Here is a 13,071-nt window from a genome sequence, read left to right on the forward strand (position 1 = left end):
ATCCTTCATGATGCCATTGTAAAGTGTCTCGTGAAAACACCAGATGACACCTTGAAGCAAAGAACAGTAAGGTAGTCAGACGGTGTATTGCCTCTAGTCGTAGGGCTTCATATTTTCATATTTATATTTGTTTCTGTATTGAATATGTATACTGAATATGAAGATTATGTATGAGGTGAGATCTTTTTATAAACCCGATATGGGTTTCATGATCTCTCCTAAACAATAGTGTTACAACTATTTATGTTGCCTTTTTTTGTCTGGGGGGGGGGGGGGGGGGGGGGTATCGAGGGTTAACAGGAAAATATTTAAGTAAATTAAAACTCTTTAAGCTGTTTTTCAGTCTTTTGCTCGAAAATTACATACCCAAAATAAAAATAGGATATCTCTGCAACCACAATGTCTATTTGAATATTTTTTGTGTCAGAATAAAGGGAACACTTGTGAGATTTGTTTAGCTTGTGTGATTTGCATGAAGTAGCACAGCGGGAAAGCCAATTTTTTTTACACTGTGTTGTGCAATACCGATTTGATAATTAAATTAGTTGGCATTTTAGTTGTGTTTGGGGCATGTAAAATGGATTATATATTCCTGTAGCCCCGGTTCTGTAGTTTAATTTGATATTCTTTCACGATTAGTGTATTGTTTCACGCAACTTCTTCACAATTTCTTCAAAGTCCGAGAGGTTCGGTCTTAAAAGGTTTTAAATAGTAAAGGTTGACACTTTATTACTATTATTCTCTCCTTATGCATGACATTCAAACGACTTCTCTTCTACTCTGCACTAGTAACACACTCCTAGGTCCAACTAGTATGCATGTTACACATTACTAGCCTTCTGGATCCTACTAGCACCAAAATCATGCCCACTATAGATTTACCTCACTAGTCCTAACATGTTGTTCTACTCTTCTATGGCAAAAGTTGTCATCCTAGTGCGCAAAAATATCATACAGTGATGGAAGGCGGAGGGGATCATTACTAGTCTAGTAGTGAACATTGACTAGTAGGACAATTTTGGCATAGTGGTAGGACAATTGGTGAGGCATACACTGGAACATTACTCGTAAAACACAGTCATTCTACCAGTGGGGCAAATTGCTTTACTGGTGAGGTAAAAAAGCGAACCAGTACATGGACCTTAAAAGGGGTGTGTAGTGATATCATATCAAGGCTATCAACTATTACGTGATGCTTAATTTAACCAGCCAAGTCGCACATGTAGTAACAATGTGCTCCAGGCGGAGGCGCTGTTGTCGATTGTACGCGTAATGCAATAGAAGCGAAGGGAAAGCTTCGTCCGGTGTAACGTCATCCCACCGGTAGTGCATCGGTATCTATTCTTCTGCCGGCTCAATCGGCACTCGAGGGACGGAATGGTGTTATCGCAGAAAATGGCCACAAAGCGGAGGGACAGAGGAGACAACGACGACTTGGTTTTGTCACAGGGGGACGTTAAAGCTAATGCTAAGGACTCCATAGCATCGAGAGGTAGGCTTGAAGTGGCTAATTTAACATGTAAACTCTGGCATTGACGGGTCAACTATTAATCCACACGGAATTTATAGTCTGCCCAAGTTAGCGATTAAGTAGATGATTTACTTTTGGCTTTGTTTGGCTAGTTGAATGCAGCTAAGGACAATTTGAACGCTCCGTTAGCTTAGCATCAGGGCAAAACCAGTGCTGTCATGATGCAGTTTCTTGTCACTGTCACGTGACGATTAGCGTAAGGGTTACGTTGTGCCTCAATGCCATTGCAAAATTCGGTTGTTGTTTTTTTAAACATTGGGACTCAGCTTCAAAGGCTTTAATGATACATTTATTTAAATACTTTAGTCAAGCCGCTTTGCATCTTGGGATACGTCGTGATGTAATTTGCATTACAGTACGTTACAGTAGATCTTTCAAGTATTTATACTCTAAAGTATTTTTTTTTTCTGGCGACTTTTTCTCTTGTGCTTCATACTAATTACTATTTCTAAATAATTTAGTTACTTTAAAAAACAAACAAAACACAAAAAAACTGGTTAATTAACTACGTATGTGTAAAAAAAATCACTTTATTATAATTATTGCATGAGTGCAGTGTTATCAGTCATATCTTTTAAAGACTTCATTGATTAAACGATATTATGATAAGTTATGAAAAAACCTTACTCACCTTTTATGTTTTTGAGCGGTTTTGTTAACTATAAATTTGGTAAACGTTGTCTGAGATTTGTAACCTGTGTAATTGGTTGATTGGGAAAATTTGAGCCCGGAGAGATTTCATTTGGTTACATTGTTTTACATGATTACATGTAGAACAGCGTGGGCATCAATGGGTTACAGGAAACAGATTAATAGACAGATAAACAGACAGACCGATAAATAAAGATGTGAATCTTAAAATAACATTTTCCATTGAACATGCATTTTGGTCAACCCAAAATAAACACATTTAAGTGTGTATATTCATTTCTGTTCTTGTCCTTTCCTCACAGACGGCCATCATGCTGCAAAGAGCTCGACACGAATGTCTCTCTTCATTCTCCTCGCTATCTTCACCTGCGCAGCCTCATTCATGTACCTGGTCTATAGGAACTTCCCAGAGCTTCCAGAGTAAGTAGCTTTTGGTTGCCATGGTAACCCACATAGTTATGCATTTCTGCGAATTTGTGGCGATGTGTTCTCGCTTCTGTGTTTACCGTGATGGTAACACATTGACCGGTAATGCGTCTTAGTTTTCTCTGAAGCAGGTGTCCAAAATGAGCTTTAAAGGACAAGCAAAAATGCTAATTGTTCATTTTTCTTTCAGTGATGAAATGGAGAAAATCAAGATACCTAAAGACATGGACGATGCCAAAGCTTTGGGAACTGTATTGTCCAAATACAAAGACACCTACTATAGCCAGGTGTTGGTGGCCTACTTTGCAACATATGTTTTGTATCCTCAAGTGGAAAAGGACACCGATTGCAACAGTTTGTGTTTAAATATTTGTTTTCTTTTGTCCCTTTTCCCTCTTGTATCAACAGTGTCTTAGTCATATCTGTTACGCTTAACGCTAACAGAGAAAAATGCCATAGACAAGCTAATAAAACTAGCATTGGTGTTGCTGGGTTAGAGGCTTTTGAGTTATACTCTGCAAAGAACGACTAATATGACGGTAGCAGAGTCAGTTGTGACCGTCTCCATATCTGTATAATACTGTACTCTATTTAACGTCTTTAAAAAAAATTCTATACCTTGACACCTTCCATTAGCCTTCAGACCTTTGCAATCCCTGGATCGATTTTCCTCAGCATCCTGTGTGGATATCTTTACCCATTCCCCCTGGCTCTCTTCTTAGTCTGCTTGGTGAGTAATCAAAAGAAATTATATTAACATTGGTTTTACAGATACCCATTTTAACTTATGACAAGCCAGAGAATGTCTGTTCGGCTACATTCCGCTTATGTAAAGACATACATTTTAGTTTTCTTGTGTGGGGGAAGAAAAAAAAAATAATCAAGCCACTGTAGTGTTAATTTTAATTTTTATTATTAGCATAGTTACAAACTAACCTGGTGGCTATTTAGGAAGATAATGTTACAAAGAAAATAGGTAATTAAAGCTCTGATATTTTTTGTGACGTAGTAGGATTGATACAGTTGGCAATTTATTCAATTTAGAATTACAGATCAGCATAGAAGTTGTGCGCTATACTTGGTGGACACGTGACAAAAATGATTTCCTTTTTCTTGTGTCCCCTGGCAGCCAAGAGGAACTTAAGTTTCTCAATCACTTGTTGTGTAAAGATGAAAAAAAAAAAAGCACCTGTCATTATAATTTATGTGTTTGTGTCATGGCAGTGCTCTGGTTTGGGGGCTTCCTTTTGCTACATGCTGTCCTACTTGGTGGGTCGACCCATAGTGTACAAATATCTCACGGAAAAAGCCCAAAAGTGGTCACAGCAGGTAAGAACAATTGTGACTGAAAGGGAATACTATTCGGGGGATAATGTAGAACACTTGCCCTGTAATTCTTGAGGCGTGGTGGCATGTGGGCTCCCTCTTGTGTTATGTGAAAAAGTTTAAGTTAGGTTCAGTCATACAGTTGAATTGTCACCAATGAGTGACCTGAGCTTTGTTTTTTTTCTCATTAAAAAATAGAAAGAAACAACAGACTATGAGCTGTTTATTGCCTTTCGTAGTGTAAATTTACTATTAAACTAAACAAAGACTATTACACGTTGTGTATTTGTTTACCGGTTATCGAAACACTAGTATAAAGTATGAAAGACTGCTAGCTTAATGCTAACAGAAAATGCCAAATGCATTAGACAAGCTAATAAAACTAGCATCTGTGTTGCAGTAGTTATAAAACTTTAGGCAACAGTTATTCTTTAACTCTGCAAAGGTAATATCACTGCAGCTTACTGAGTCAAATGGTTGTGACCCCCCCCTCTTCGTGATTTTTGTACGTCTTTCTGCCCCCTGAAGGCCAAGGCGTGCACACCAGAAGAAGCATGAAACAATTATATTTGTTATTAATGTATATTTTATAAAGTACAATACTCTATACTTATTTTTTTAAACGTTTTTTATTTTATTTTGTTTTTTGCTGGGCTGGAGCAGATTAACTGCGTTTCCTTTCATTTAAATGGGAAAATATTTTTAGCATTCCGAGCGTGGTCCTGAAAAGAGTTGTGAGTCAAGATACCGTTGCATTAAGCTTTTTATAACAATACATCCGAATGTAATATTTAAAAACTGTTTTAAAATTTTTATTTAGGTTTTCTTTTGGTAAGATTTTTTTAAATTAAATGCTAGCTATGATGGTGATACTTGGAGAGCTAAGAATTATTTGAGGTGCTACTTAGTGTATAGCGTTGGAGCCATTGATTAGACATTTAACTTTTGACATTTTGTTTTTCGCTGGCAGGTGGATAAACACAGAGACCATTTAATCAATTACATAATTTTCCTGAGGATAACTCCCTTTCTTCCAAACTGGTTCATAAACATCACCTCACCTGTCATCAATGTACCTTTGGGGGTTTTCTTCATTGGAACGTTTTTGGGTAAGGAGTTTTTGATTCCTTCTTTGTATGTTGTGCTGAAACAAACTTTTGTTATTGAGTCTATTGGAATGAATTTGCCCATGTTATTCACAGGTGTGGCGCCGCCATCTTTCGTAGCCATCAACGCTGGTACAACACTGTACAAACTGACCACCGCCGGCGAGGCCGTGTCCTGGAACTCTCTGGCTGTGCTCGCCGTCCTCGCTGTGCTCTCCATCTTGCCTGTCTGCTTCCAGAAAAAGCTGCAGCAGAAACTAGAGTAGACCACAAAAGACTTCGGCACCTGATCTACAGGCTGAGCCCAACTAACAGTAACAACCCTCTCGCCTCAGGAACGTGCGCCTTTTGCTAACAGCTGCATCCTGGTGGGAGGTCCTCCCCCGCCGATAATACAACAAACATGGCTCGACCGCATGGTCCGCACAATGGTGGCTTGTTCCCGATGTTGCGTACATGCTTACCTTGTTGATTGTGGCACATCACAAGGAGCCTCTAAAGGGACACGTTTCTGGTGTGAGATAATATCTGGTGCGGATGAAAAAGTTTCTGGCCTGTGAGAGAGAGTTTCTAGAGTTTGTGTAAAAGTTTTTAACACGCATGAGAAAACTTTCTACCATATACGATAAAACTTTCTGGGACAGACCAGAAACTTTCCAATGCGCACATTACAATTATCACAAGAAAACGTTAACAAGAGAACTATCACAAACAAAATTTCTTCCACGCACGAGAGTGTCTGCCACGTTCGATAAATTTTCTGGTGCGCCAAAGAAAACTTTGTGGTACGTTACTTTCTGGTGCGCACGAGAAATCTTTCTAATGCTTAAGAGAAAACTTTCTGGTGCACTCATGAGCCTTTCTCATGCACACAAGAAAATTAGCTTTTTCTGGTACACAACAAAAAGTATCAAAAACCTTCTGGTGCACACAAGAAACGTGCCCCCTCAACCCAAATAAGGGGCTCCATATAACTAACATTTTATGTAAGAGAAAGTGTATTATTTTATTTAAGAGTGATTTAAAGGCACTACTTACTTGTAGGATGTTGTGATTGGATTATATTAAATTTATGGAGTGCACTTACATAACACTTTAGCGACACCATATGGTGCGTAAAGTGCTTTATAAATATGATATAAGAAAATTGTCATTTTTTTAGAAAATGCAATTGGCCTCCTTTCTAATTGGTGGTAGTGTTTCTGCTTGCTAAAAATAACATCACTTCAGAGTGAAGTGCACCACTGTGGAATTCCCCCCAAGTGAATGACTTCAACAACCTATTTGTAGCACCTCAATGTTCACTCCCAGTCATGTCTTAGTATTTTTTCCCCTGTTTTATTTTTGTCTTTAAGGAAGCAATAACTGCCACACTGTCATCTCTGTGTTGAAAGTGAAGTTCAGTTTTTAAATATCATATCAGGTTCTTACTTTATCAAATGTACAGTGCAGAGGAGGGAATTAAAATGTAAGGAAGATTAAAAAAAAGTTGGCTGAGATAAGTAAGCAAGTGCAACCTTTGTTGATGAGTTTCTACCCCCTAAATTCGTCTGTATACCCACACTACTATTTCTCTTGTTTTGTTTTTAGTCTTTTTAGACATTGTAATGGCTAAATAACAACATAAACCATGGAAGCATTTTCATGCCCCCCTTAATTTGAATCTGGAGGATTGACTGTCAAGTCACTGCAATGCTCCAGTACAGTGCCAATTGATTAACGTGTGCATTCTATTTTGTGCAAAATGACTGATTAATGTTTTTTGGGAAGGCCTATAATTTTCTGTATCATGAGGCTGACCAAATCGTTAATTTTGTGCGTGTTTTTTTTTTTTGGACTGATCATGAACTGTACGATAGTAACATTGATGAAGTAAACATGCAGGCAACATTTTTATATGACAGAATTTGCTGAATCTTGTTAAAGCTTTTTATTTATAGCATTATCAGAGTTTTTATTTTATTCCTTTTGGTCAATGAAATGTCTTAAGACTAACACAACATATATTTCTGCAAACTACTGTAAGAGCCTCCCAAAACTGAATTTTGAATGAGACAAACACACAAGTAAATAAAATAAACCACCTGTCATGTGTAAATCTAAGTGTATGAACATGAACATTTGCTGTCATGTGTTCCTCATCAAAGTTTTGGGACTTGTTTTCTTTTCTCATCGGCTTTAGAAGGAAGCTTTATTTTACAGGGTAATTCAAGTGGTGAATGAAATGTCTTAATAAATTATGCCTCAATATGTCAACACTGGCATCTCTTTCTGTCACCCCCCCTCCAGTATATCAATACTTGGAATGGACGAAGCCTATGTACAATATATTTGCTTATTTTCCCGTCTTGGGGTGCTTTAGGTTTTGTTTAATCCGTTTTGCAAAATGTCATTGCTCCTTACATCTTGCTGCGAGACAGTGGAAACAGTTCTTGCAAACTAGAAGACACCCCACTAGGTGGCCCCACTATACCAGTAATGCTCTGAACCAACAAGTAAGCTTTTTTTTCTAAATTAATGAAATGACAAATCCGTTCCAGCTCCCTTGCATAAAACACCAACCATTTTTGTGTTTATTAGAAAAATAGCACTCTAATGTGGCGACCCACAGCTTGGGGATAGACATAAAAGAGTTGAATCATGGAGAAGCTGGTTGTTTTCTTGGTAGACAGTTTTGTATGGAGAGTCACCAACATTCCGCGGAAATCACATCCAATCACTAATACAGTAATACTCCTCCTTTAGTCCTTGGTGGCTTCCTGGTGCTGCAGGTAGGCACCATGTCGGTGGCCCGTGCCACATGCACGGTTCCAGGATTTTTTCTCTCTCCAGGAGCTAATGGGAGCTCAGAAAATAATTTTGAAATACATTTTAGAACAGCAAATAAAATGCTGGAGGGGCTTAATGGGGCTGCATATTTGTGACGGGGCTATAGCACCATTGCAATCATTATGCCACTTTGTTGAGAATAATGGAAGTATAGAAAATTGTAGATTTTGTGCGCAATAGCCGCCTGTAACTATCAGGTTTATTAATTTCATGACTTTGTCATTGCGGATTATTAAAACGCATGCCGGACTGCAACTCTTCACAAGCGTGTGTGAAGTCAGAAGTAATTCAAACTCAGCCGGAAGTGTAAAGAATTTCTGAGAATTTGAGAGAATGTTATAAAAGCAAACCACCATGCGTAACTACTAACTAGGTGTCGGGGGGGATGCTCAAGTAGGATACTGTTTCTTTCTTTCTTTCTTTGTTGTGACGATAAAGCGCAACAGATAGTCACGCTTTATTTTGAAAGGGAGTAACCGGAAGTTTGCTGGACCGATTGTGAGCCTTTGAGTTAAGGGCTAGGTTGTGATTTTCTAGAGCAGTGCGTAGTGCGTTCTAGGCTGCATACACAGTATCGGTGATGGCAGGCGCAAATCACTTCTCTGCTTCCACTTAATATGCTCCCTGTCGCGGGAAAAAGGGAGCCACCGGACCAGTCTCAAAATGACCACCGGCATCAGCTCCGTCTCCTGTCGGTTCGCAGATTATTTCGTGGTCTGCGGACTGGACACCGAAAGCGGGCTGGAACCAGACGAACTATCTGGTAAGCGTATTAGCCATCGAGGACATTTTCCCTGGGCCGATGCTGTAAGGTCAGAACGAAAGGAAAATAATACTACTCGGTCAGCCCATTGCGTTTTAGGACACATTTACTCTGCCTCTGATGTTTTTCTTCCTCCAAACCCACCGTGTGTGAGTTAATACCGTAGCGTATATGGTGCTAATGTTAATGCTAGGCCTGGCTCTGGTCCTTTTCCTGCCTTGTTTATTTGCAGTGTTCGGCACAGAGCGAGGGATTACTGACTTGTTATGTGCCTTTCCATTTAAAAGCCTCAAATGTCATGTGGCCTTTAATACTCTTCATGTTAAAATCAATCGAACCTGTTATATACATCATTATATAATAGTTGGTCGGTGGGGCAATATGCGGTTCAGATGAAGATGCCATTGCCAATGTGTTATTGAAAAAACAATAAGCAAACACATGGAGGTTACTAGCAGTATTGAATGTGTAATAATTCATAAACATGTTGAATCCTAGTGCTGTCTTTTGCAGAACACAATAATCCTGGTTAGTGAGTGATTTGTAAAAAACATTTGTCTGTAAGTAGTGCATCTATTTGTAGCATCATTCACCTGGCTTGAGTTTCTATTAATGTTGTTTTCTTAGAACAACAAGATGTTAAGGAAAACATAAATAACACCTTAGTCGGATGATCCCAATGTTATAAATTTCATGAGCCAATTCCTCTTTTAGGCCCAAATGTGGTCAAATATTTTATTTGTGTGTGTGTGTCCACAGTCTGGTCAGTTTATTTTGATAGCAGCAGTTCAACCTGATAAGGGGTCGGCCAAAGTGCAACGCAAGATGCACAAATATATTGCAGTCAATACAAAGAAAATACGGTTATATATGATGCAACATATTCAATTAAAGTCTCACTTTGATATCATGCTGCTGTGATACGAAGATGAGCAAGATTAGCATAAACTACAGAAAAACCTCAACACAACATTTGTGTTTTTGCTGCCATTTTTCTTGAGCTGAATGCAAAGATCAGACTTATATGTACCGTACACTAAAGGCCTGTTTGTGTGAGTGACCTTTGGTCGTGAGCAGCCAAAGGCACACCTGTGCAGTAATTATGATGTGTAATAAACATCTTGATATGTTTCACTTATGAGGTCTGGTGGACGTATTACCTTAAAAAGGAGCGGCACCTACTAACGCAGATTTGTGTTGGGCTCTTAATACACAGTTTGGTAACTACATTTTCAATGAAACAATGTCAAACTTTATAATCATCCATCCATCTATTAGTTTTTTAAAACTGGCTTATGCAAATGCTTATTCTAGATGTGCCTACTCATCAAAATATGAATACATGACCAAGTGTTTTGAAATTGTTTTGCCATGGCTTGGAGTGTTAAACCCTATGTTCTGTTCCTGATTATTATTATTTTTTTAACTAGCCTGGACTTATCACTGTAATCAGCGGATGAGTCTGGTCATCATCGGCATAAAGCACATTTATGAGGCGGGGAAAAACTTACCAAACAGACAGTGAAAAGATCCAATCAGCGAAGACCAGACATGATGTCATAAAGGCGGGACGTATGTGTGGAAGAGTAGTAAACTCACGGACCCACATAGGAAATATATAATCATATTGCATAAATAGTAAGCGGTGTGCGGATACAGAGTAAATTAGTTAATAACTTATGTCGTTGTATCATAAGTGGATAGAATTTGGATAGAAATCTGCTTAGAGTCAGATATCTACCAGTGTGGCTACTAAGCGTGAATTTGATCTTGTCATTTAAGTACAGCGGTACCTTGACTTAAAAGTGACCCGACTTACGAGTTCCTCAAGATAAAAGGCATTGCTTGGTCAATGCTTTTGTTTTGAGTTGCGAGCAAAAAAAATGGAGTTACTTGTGCTAGATGGTGCCAGCAAACTTAACAACAAGCAGCAGTGAACGATTTAAATATTATGTGAGCATAAAGCTAACACATAATGCAAAATGAAATAGATAGGGTTAGCAAAACTGGCATTGATGTTGCAGTGTTATAACCATTTAAGCAGGAGATATTTGAACACAGTGTAGCAGCACATGTAAACGGACAAAAACAATTCTCATAGGTAGGGCTGGGCAATAAATCAAATAAATTCGATACATCGCCATGCTAAAAATCGAATCGTTGAAAATTTGCTAAATCGTGAAATCGAATTTAGTCTTTTGGATTATTAAAAAGCTGTTGTTTTTATGTTGTGTTACACTCAAACGTTTTTATAAGTTGTAATTTTGCACAAGTGGCAGAATGCTGGATGGGTGCTTTACAAGACATGTTTACAATAGCTACCAACTACTTCATTGTGGCATTTAAGAAAAAACAATGAATGTTAAGTTTATGTTAAAACTAATTTAGAATCAGTATACATTATTGTTGTCCGAACATTTTGCACAGGAATTATTTTTAAATAAATGAAACCTTTTAGATAAATGTTACTTGGGTTTATTAGATTAAAATCGTAAATCGTCCTGAATGTCTGTAAAAATCGAGATTTTATTTTTGGGCTATATTGCCCAACCCTACTCATAGGCATATATTCTTTATCCTCTGTGAAATGTGACTTATTAGTACTGCATCTTATACAGCTGCTTGATGGCCAAGAATGAATCGCACAATGTATTTAACTCTTTGACTGCCATAAACGTTATAAAACGTTTAGCATAAACCTAGGGAAGGGCGCCGAGGACGTTAAAAGACGTCCCCTATGTTTTTTTTTTTTTTTTTCAAAAACGGGTGCAGGAAAGCCTTGGGCAGCTGTGCTGAAAGAATCAGGCTGATCTGATTAGTCAAAGACTCGTTTTGGCCCCTAGAGGGCAGCGATGACTCTCTTTGCACAAGGTTGGATGGGCCGCCCACCGTGGGCGTCAGTAGAAGACGTGAGGCGGAGCTAGAGTGTTGAGGAGACAATGGCTGATCCAAGCCACAATGGCTTGACCAAGCAACCGGTTACAAGCAGCTCAGCTTGAGCATTTTTTTCAAAGACGGAAAGCATCAATCAATACTAAAAAGCGCATTGATGTCAACGATGATGATGACAACGAGCTCTACGCCAAAGTTGGAAGCTTTGGCCTGTTACTATCACGTAGTAAGCCTCACCGGCTACGCGCGGCTAGCGCGGCTAGCGCTGCTAAGGCCGGAAAACGCGCACAATAGCCGGCCGGGTACTTCTGCACAAGCGGACATTCGATCGGGCGATGGAGAGTTGGCATCGACCAATGCAGATTGATGATGATGATGAAGATGACAACGAGCTCTACGCCAAAGTTGGAAGCTTTGGCGTGACTGTTATGAACACGTAGTAAGCCTCACGGCTAAGCGCGGCTAGCGCGGCTAGCGCTGCTAAGGCCGGAAAACGCGCACAATAGCCGGCCGGGTACTTCTACACAATCGGACATTCGATCGGGCGATGGAGAGTTGGCATCGACCAATGCAGATTGATGATGATGATGAAGATGACAACGAGCTCTACGCCAAAGTTGGAAGCTTTGGCGTGACTGTTATGAACAAGTAGTAAGCCTCATCGGCAAAGCGCGGCTAGCGCGGCTAGCGCTGCTAAGGCCGGAAAACGCGGAGCTGCACAAGCGGACATTCGATCGGACAATGAAGAGTACCCCGAGTCCAATGCATATTCATCGGAGGAGCGGGTACAGTCTGATCACGGAGAAGACACTGTTTCTGGACTACGATGCCACCATGAATGGAGTGGATAAAATGGATCATGCAAATGCTGTTGCGTCTTCTTGCACGCAGGAGAGTGTTACACAAAGAAAAACTGTCGTTGAAACATCCACATATTTGTAAATAGCACCACAGTTGCACACATTTGTAAATAGTTTGCCAAATTGTTGTCAAATTGTTACACTGTTGAATGTAAATAAACGTATTTTGCTATCAAAAAACACTTTTTCATTCTTGGTGGTAGTGTTTTATAGAAGTAAAGCACTGTTTAGGTGTTTGTGGCATCATTCATGGACAAAAAGAAGTGTCAAATTCACTAGAATGCATGAAATAATATCGTTTCACTAAAAGCTTGATTTCTCCGTATTTGAGTTCAAAACAAGCGAAATCGGATGAAACTAACCATTTTCTATTGTTGATTACTAAAGAACGGAATAAGGTAGAAACAAACTCTTTTTTTCTGATGAAAGATGAAAGTCCAATCTTTCATTTGGTAGTACGTGTGTTTCCATAGTCCAAACAGAACATTTTCTGTGGACCTTGAAAATCAGTCAAAATGCTTAAATCGGCTGGCACTGGCGGCATCCCTTTTCTGAAAACGTCTGGCAGTCAAAGAGTTAAGCATGAAATGACTTTTACTTTACAACTTTACTACATTCTATTAGATATCATTAAAAACATAAATTCATTGGTGTTTTATGAGGGAATGGATCGGATTCATGACATTT

General features: G+C 39.1%; 2 protein-coding genes across 4 annotated transcripts in view; both read left to right on the plus strand.

Moving 5' to 3' along the window:
- Positions 1-1,269: 1,269 nt before the first annotated feature.
- Positions 1,270-7,296, plus strand: tmem41b (transmembrane protein 41B). Its single transcript, XM_086070389.1, has 7 exons — positions 1,270-1,492; positions 2,485-2,602; positions 2,799-2,927; positions 3,245-3,338; positions 3,833-3,937; positions 4,905-5,043; positions 5,137-7,296. The coding sequence occupies exons 1-7, from the start codon at positions 1,378-1,380 to the stop codon at positions 5,304-5,306; spliced, it is 870 nt and encodes a 289-aa protein (XP_085926515.1). The 5' UTR covers positions 1,270-1,377; the 3' UTR covers positions 5,307-7,296.
- Positions 7,297-8,398: 1,102 nt separating this feature from the next.
- The window catches only part of dennd5a (DENN/MADD domain containing 5A), a 37,481-nt gene continuing 32,808 nt past the window's right edge, over positions 8,399-13,071 (plus strand). For all 3 annotated transcript variants that reach the window (XM_086071428.1, XM_086071430.1, XM_086071429.1), the window contains exon 1: positions 8,399-8,632. In XM_086071428.1, the coding sequence (XP_085927554.1) occupies positions 8,533-8,632 (100 nt within the window). In that variant the 5' untranslated portion in view covers positions 8,399-8,532. The remainder of the gene's footprint in view (positions 8,633-13,071) is intronic.

Source organism: Leptonotus elevatus, chromosome 3 (genome assembly GCF_054856555.1).
Source record: "Leptonotus elevatus isolate MCC_2025b chromosome 3, RoL_Lele_1.0, whole genome shotgun sequence".
NCBI lineage: Eukaryota > Metazoa > Chordata > Actinopteri > Syngnathiformes > Syngnathidae > Leptonotus > Leptonotus elevatus.